The sequence below is a fragment of the Caretta caretta genome, chromosome 1 (genome assembly GCF_965140235.1).
Source record: "Caretta caretta isolate rCarCar2 chromosome 1, rCarCar1.hap1, whole genome shotgun sequence".
Classification (NCBI taxonomy): Eukaryota; Metazoa; Chordata; order Testudines; family Cheloniidae; genus Caretta; species Caretta caretta.
The window spans coordinates 259,303,302-259,310,445 of record NC_134206.1 but is presented as its reverse complement, the minus strand read 5'-3'; the positions used below and the strand labels follow the sequence as shown (position 1 = coordinate 259,310,445).

The 7,144-nt window shown below is 50.4% G+C and overlaps 1 protein-coding gene across 1 annotated transcript; it reads right to left on the bottom strand.

Annotated features, from left to right (window-relative positions):
• Positions 1 to 1,619: 1,619 nt before the first annotated feature.
• On the bottom strand, positions 1,620 to 6,806 carry NOL12 (nucleolar protein 12). The gene is made up of 6 exons (XM_048833622.2): positions 6,636 to 6,806; positions 5,961 to 6,066; positions 5,431 to 5,479; positions 4,695 to 4,837; positions 3,311 to 3,402; positions 1,620 to 2,357 (listed from the first exon to the last, which is right to left on the bottom strand). The coding sequence occupies exons 1-6, from the start codon at positions 6,707 to 6,709 to the stop codon at positions 2,186 to 2,188; spliced, it is 636 nt and encodes a 211-aa protein (XP_048689579.2). The 5' UTR covers positions 6,710 to 6,806; the 3' UTR covers positions 1,620 to 2,185.
• Positions 6,807 to 7,144: the final 338 nt, after the last annotated feature.

Genomic DNA, 7,144 nt, shown 5'->3' with positions numbered 1-7,144 from the left:
CCATGGGGAAGTGAGACAGAGGTTAAGTGTCTCATCAGTCACCCAGGGAGTCTGTGACTGAGCTAGAATTAAGCTCACTCTGCATGATTCCTAGACCAGACCTTTAACCATAAAGCCACACTTCTGCTCTCCCACTCCTGTGTGTTCCATATAGCACACGAATGGAACACATCTGCCCCTTTATTTAACTTACCTTGTCTCCATCAGACTACAATTCTGTTGTGAAGAGGAGAAAACTGTAACAACTCAAGTGCTTCTTCCCCACACAGGCTTTTTATGCAGATCAGAACTCTTCCAGCACAGGATCACCTAGTGAGGTTTCATAGATCCTGCCACAGAAAGGTTAATTGTCTAGCATGGCAGCTAGAAAACAAATGGTGACACTACCCCCACATTTAGCCCTTTTCTCCTTCTCTCTGGCAGAATTTTTTCAGGGGTGGAATGGGGAAGAAATGATTTGGTACATTAAAGTCACCACACAGAACTTATCTTAAGGGTGATAGTCATTTCAATGCCCCTAGAGGGCTTGCAGAGCTAGAATCATGGTGCTACTTTCTTGGAGGGATGGATAAGAACTTTGGGTGAAGAGCAGATCAGGGGCAGAGAGAACATTTTGACCTGGCAAAATGATCTTTCTGGGCAGCTCCCTCCCCTTTTAATCTTCTTTTAGTGGGTGCTCTCCAAATTCCATAATCAGGGGTCACCAACTCCTATAGACATAGGCTAGGCCTATGCTACAAAGTTTGCCAGCTTAGCTATGTTGCTTAGGGGTGTGAAAAAATGGCACATCCCTGACCAACAGAGCTATGCCAGCAACCCCCCCCTATGTAGACATATCTTAGAATCCTTCAGTCGTACAGTTTAGGTCATCTAGAGAGGTGGTTTAACTACACAGTAAGTTAGACGTTTGCAGCTATATGCGGAGTCTCCACTAGGGGGCTTTGTTGATACAGCTATACAGGGAAGCCCTTGCAGCATAAACTAGCCCAGTGGTTCTCAAACTTTTGTACTGGTGACCCCTTTCACATAGGAAGCCTCTGAGTGCGACCCCCCCTTACAAATTTAAAATATATATATATAACACCATTATAAATGCTGGAGGCAAAGTGGGATTTGGAGTAGAGGCTGACAGCTCACGACCCCCCCATGTAGGAACCTTGTGACCCCCTGAAGGGTCCCAACCCCCAGTTTGAGAACCCCTGGACTAGCTAAAAATCTTCTAGTCAAGCCATGGGAGAACAAACAGTTCCCTTCTGGCACAAACATTCAAGAGGTCAGAGGTCGACCACTGCAAAGGCCTGGGGAGATCTCTGCCATCACCATGGGCACAACAGCACAGCTGGGCCAGTGCACTGGATTTCTTACTCTTCTAAACTGTCACACTATCAGATGTAATATAGCAACCTTCAGTGACCAGTGGAGCAATTCACTCCTGCCATGCCTATCTCAGTACTCCCCACTAAAACATCTCCAAATGCGTTCCCCTCCCTGAGGAGCTAGGTGCTGGAGAATTCAAGGCCTTCCTCATCCCTCAACAGGACCCATCCCTTTCCTCCCAGCTGGAACTGGGCTTAGTCTACTATCTATTCCACCTGCAATAAAGTGCACACACACATTCGCGCTCTTACAAAGTGATATTTATAAAGATTTACACCAGGGAAGTTACCAATCTCCCCGGTTACCTGTATACAGGCATGTGGCTTTGTATAAAGAACACGAGACACTCAAAGTGGTGCCAGCTTTCTTGAGCAAGGAGGGATGCACAGTCAATGCAGCAGAGCATGGGTGGAAGTGGAGCCCTCCCTCCTCTTGTAAACCCTCTGGATGTCATTCACTCCAAACCCAACTCTTCCATTTCTGTCAGGGAAGACATTAGCTTTCCTCTGCTCCCACGGGAAGAGGAAATTCCAGGGAATGGGGGACCTATGCAGAAAAGGCAGGTCCAGGCTTGATTCTCAGCCCCCCAACAGAGACTGTAACAGACATGCAATTACAGTGAAAAATGATGGGGCCAGCATTTACTGGCCCCAACCAGGAGAAGAAATAGATGGGCTTGCTGTACAGCTTGTCGAACAAGAATCCAAACAAGGTCCCATCCACAACAAACTGGGCATTCACATCAGGCAGAGACTGTTGCCAAATGCAGAGCCTGGCCCTGCAGATAATTTCCACTTCAGTTTGTCTATTAGTCTTGGTTGCACCCTCTTTTGCCAGTCAGTTTCCGGCGCTGAGACTTGCTGGTTCGTCCAGCACTAGGTTTCTGGGTTTTCTTGTGTTGGTCCTGACCACGTCTGAGCTGCTTTCCCTTGGGCTTCTTCCGGCTGCGTGCGTGCAGCGAGGCAGTGAGTGAAGAGATCCTGTAGAGGAAAGAGAGAGAGAAAGTCTGCGGCTTGGTCTACACTACAGACTTATGTTGATATAACTAACTCCCTGTGCAGACAGCACTATGTTGATGGGAGAGCTTCTCCCGTTGTTAACGCTACCTCCTGTGAGGGAGGTGGATTAAGCTCTCCCATTGGCATAGGTAGCATCTTCTCTAAGCATTACAGTGTAGACAAGCCCTGAGACCTAGCTGGGATGGAGGGGTGCCTAAACAGAAGGGGATTACAGCCTCTGCCACAAAGGCAGTTTGCCTGCTTGTGGTGATGCATGGCACCGTGCTATTAATATTTGTATTGCACTAGCACCTAGGAGCCCCAGTCATGGATCAGGACCCCATTATGCTCGGCCTGTACAAACAGAACAAGAAGATGACCCCTGTGCCAAAGAACTTGCAGTCTAAGTATGCTGAGTAAAGTTTTAATCTCTTTGAAAATGGAGCATAGCCCAGACACTTTAGCATTAAATACCGCCCCGTAAGGCCACCAAAGCAGCTTTGAATCCTGGACACTAGAAAATGTTGAGAATGCCACAGTTTTAAGCTTTAAAGTCACCTGATTGGCAAACCATCTCCTTTTGCAAATCTGTTGAGGAGGGGGTGGGACTCCACCCAGACTGCACCAATACCCTTCTGCTGCTACCAACAGGGATTAACATTACTGAACACTCGTTACCCATCGGTGCAAAACACCCCTCAAACCCAGCTTTGGAGCACCATGGCCCACCTATGCTTGTGTTCTGCAGGTGCCCTCTGCTGGTAGCTGATGAGCATGGCATTAGCTTAACAAAACACCACAGCAAGCCCAGGATGGACATCAAAACCCTATGTTGTCTCCCCACATGAATACTCCAGATATCTAAGTTAGAGGGTGATAGAATGCTCTACAATCGTTGGGGGTGGGAGGAGAGAGTCGAGTAGTTTTATACCCACCTCTGGGACAGGAAGGGATCTCCAGACTTCTTGGGCAACGTACTTGTGAATCCACTCGACGTCTCCTTTTCTTCTAATCCACTACCTCCTCCCTAACAAAACATGACATGTCAGTCTGAGCAGCATTAGGTGGTTCCACAGCTTTCTCATTCTGACAACAATTTTGTGAAAGAAAGATCCTCCCATAGACCACCTGTTTCTCCAACTCTTCAAATCCTCCACTGCCTGGTTCCCAATGTCTCAGTAAACCATAAGGAAGGGCTCCACAGACCAATAAGGGACCACTATTCTGTTCCATTCCAAGACCCAACCTGTAATTAAGGTCTAAAGGGACACAGAATTGAGTTTCATGATGAATCAGAGGGTTTCATTTTTGAAAGACATCAGGGTGGATTTCTGGATGGGCAGATGTCCCTGGGGATCTGTAGGATTCCCTCTACCACACAGGGAACCTTTTGTGTCTATGTTACTAGTTCAAATCCATAGGCTCACAGTGATCACAAGAAGAACGAGGAGTACTTGTGGCACCTTAGAGACTAACAAATTTATTTGAGCATAAGCTTTCGTGGGCTAAAACACACTTCATTGGATGCATGCAGTGGAAAATACAGTAGGATGATATATATACACAGAGAATGTCAAAAAATGGGTGTTGCCATACCAACTGTAACGAGACTAATCAATTAAGGTTGGCTATTATCAGCAGAAGAAAAAAAAAACTTGTGTAGTGATAATCAGGATGGCCCATTTCCAACAGTTGACAAGAAGGTATGAGTAACAATAGGGAAAAAACCAAGGCGTTTCCAACCAATTACTGCCTGAAGGCCCTTGGGAAATGAGTTTGAGGTCTCAGTTCAGTTCTGGGGTTTCCCTACACCAAAAAGCCACCACACCTGGAACTAACTGGATTCCTCATTTGCAGTCTCAGCAGAGAGACCAAGGACTAAGTGGGTCACGGAGACAAATTCCCTCTCACCATAGAGATGATCTCTTCAAGACAGGACTCAAGCCAAGTGGTCAGGCCATGTAGGAAAGTCTGTACACTTGCCAATCATGTCATACCTGCTCTGGGGATACAGCAGCCACCAGGGCTATCAATTCACCACCTTTCACCAACACTAAGTTTCTATGGAATATGAGAACTTAATTTTGGGTGTGAAGCTGCCTTTCAGGAAAGTTTACCGCCCACTCAAGAACCAACAATGCCAACTGATGAAGAGTGTAAAAGTTGCTAGTCTCCTTTCCCATCCTTCCTCCTACTGGGGGCCCCAGTAGATTCAAAGGACTGTCATATTTAGGGAATGTTGGTCCCATCCAACCAGCTTTGGAGATTTTTGAGGCTGAGACAATGGGGACTGGACAGAGACACAGCAGAGAGTCATACCCCAGAAGAGCTGAGTCCGAGCTGGCGTGCTCCTGAGAGGTCCAGGTCACTGACGGTAGTCACTGTTACAGTGTGGTTTGGGTGATCAATGCTCACAGATTCTGTTCGGGATGTCACCAAATGTTCCAACTCATCAGCCTCATCTGCAGAGTCAACAAAACACACCATGCAGGAAAGGTGTGAACAACACAAACACAAAGCAAATGGGCTTCCCAGGCCAAACTCACCCTGACCAGTTCCTGCTCTATATGGGACTGAGAAGCCGGCACTCTGAAGCCACAGAGGCAGAGAGTGGAGTCAATAAGAACAAACATTCTCTCCCTCTATACAGGGGATCTCACATTTTGGCAAAGCCTTACAGATCACCTCCCAATTGCTGCTTTCTATACCTCCCACCCCCACCATATACAATCTCTGCCTGGAAAGATGGTGGCTGAGGGATTCCTCTCTATAGCCCATCAACACTGCTTCTCAGTCAGACACAGGGGGCAATAAAATCATCGCTGGGCTAAGTGGGCTGCCTCTGCTTCACTCCCAACTCATACCACACCAATGAAGGAGAGATTGGACACGTGTCTCCTAACAGCAGGGGATAAAACTTTAAGGCATCAGGTTGGCCCTCAGTTAAAAACCCCTCCTTGTAGCTTCAGCACCCAGACATTTTGGGTTTTTTTCCACATCAACTGAGTTGTTGGTCATTATAGGGTACAGATCCACCACAGCAGACAACACTCACCTAGGGCCTCTTCTCTCTCTGTCAGCATTTTCAGGTACTCCTTGTGCCGCTAAAAAGGAAACCAGTCAAGTCCAGTCTTACCAGCTGTCACCCATGGCACAATCTCCAAACCCTTGCCCAAAGCATGCCCCCCCCGCCCCTTCCTCCACAACTGGGCTGCAAAATAAATTTCGAGTGTCAAGTTGTCCTGCATATACAGCACTGGCTAGAGCCAGTGTGAGAAGAGGTGGTGTAATCTTCCTCCATCCACAGCTGTGCCAGTGCACCTCAATTCTACCCTACTAATGCATCCCATTATTATAGTCCTGGAGCTACCATGCAGCTCTGCTGCTCCATCCAAATGCTGCAGAACCTCCAGCTATTCCATTCCTTCTTCCCCTCTCAGCACCCTGTCTTACCAATCCACCTTACCCATGCCCTGAAACACTCCAGCTATTCCACAACTACTGTATGGCCCCTTGTCACAACATACTGCCATGAACTAAACACCTCTAACCAGCTAACCACATAGATCACCTAGGGGAAAGTACCTCCTCTTTCATCTTCCTTTGCTCCTCTTTCAATTTTCGCTTGATCTCCTCCACGGCCACTTTCCGCCTCTCCACTTTCCGCTTGTGGAACCCAGTCAGGAACTCCCTGCAGAGCACACGGGGCAGGTTACAGCCATCCTGCACAGAAGGGAAGCCCTGACCCTTGCAGAAGCCCCTCCCGCCCCCAGAGAGAGGGGTGGGGAATGAGAGGAAGAAAACCAGCAATCTGGCGTGGCCTGCAGCTCTCCACAGAGTAGAGGAGGAGGAGGACCAGCATAGAGCGTTCCCAAAGCTGAGGCCCACAGCCCACCTTTTTCCTACCAGTTCAAGAGGCCCTCCTCACTCAGCATTCAAAGAAAGGGACAGGGAGAGAAGAAACATCCCTAGTGTGGGTGTGGGTGTGTGTCTGCTTCCCACGTGGTGGGAGGCACCTCTGCAAGGGGTGCAGTCCAGCTACTCCCCCCCACCCCACACACACTTGGGGAGTGGGGAGGCACCTCTGGAGGAAGTGGGGGTCCAGCTGCCTTTTCCCCTGACACGCACACGTGAGGAGGCGACTCTGATGCTGCCCCTCTCACACACGTGGGCACGGCCGGCGGCGCCTCTGCCGTCGGACCCTCGTGACACCGGGCAGCTGCGGCCCATGGAGCCCGGCTCGGAGCCCCGCTCACTCACCGCCGACTGTCCTCATCGAAGATCACCGCCCGCCGGAGCCTCGCGCCGCTACCCCCCTTCTTCTTGCGGCCCATGCCGGCCCCGGCCCGGCAGCGCTGCTCCTTCCGGGGAACAGCCGCCCGCCGGGCTCCTCCCAGCGCAGCCGGGACAAGCTGCGCCCGGCCCCTTCCGCTCGGCGGCTCGCCAGCTGCGTCGCCGCGCCGCCCCCAGCAGATCGGCTCGGTTGCTCCGCTGGCCGGGGAGGGGAGCGTTACAGCCTGAGCTGGCAGGCCGGGGGTGAAGGGATGATCCTTCCCTACGCCCCACCCGGGAAGGATTCGGGCCGGGGCGTGGGAGAGGCCTTGGCCAGGTGGCTCTCAGCTTCAACAAGCGTGACCGACAGTATGCGCAACGCAAGCCCTAGCTCACTCACCCTTTACACCCTGGCTCAGGTTTGGGCAGGGCAGGGCTGAGCTCCTCCGGGAGTTTCATACCCGCCTACGCTGTGTCCCTGCTCTCCTGGGGCACAT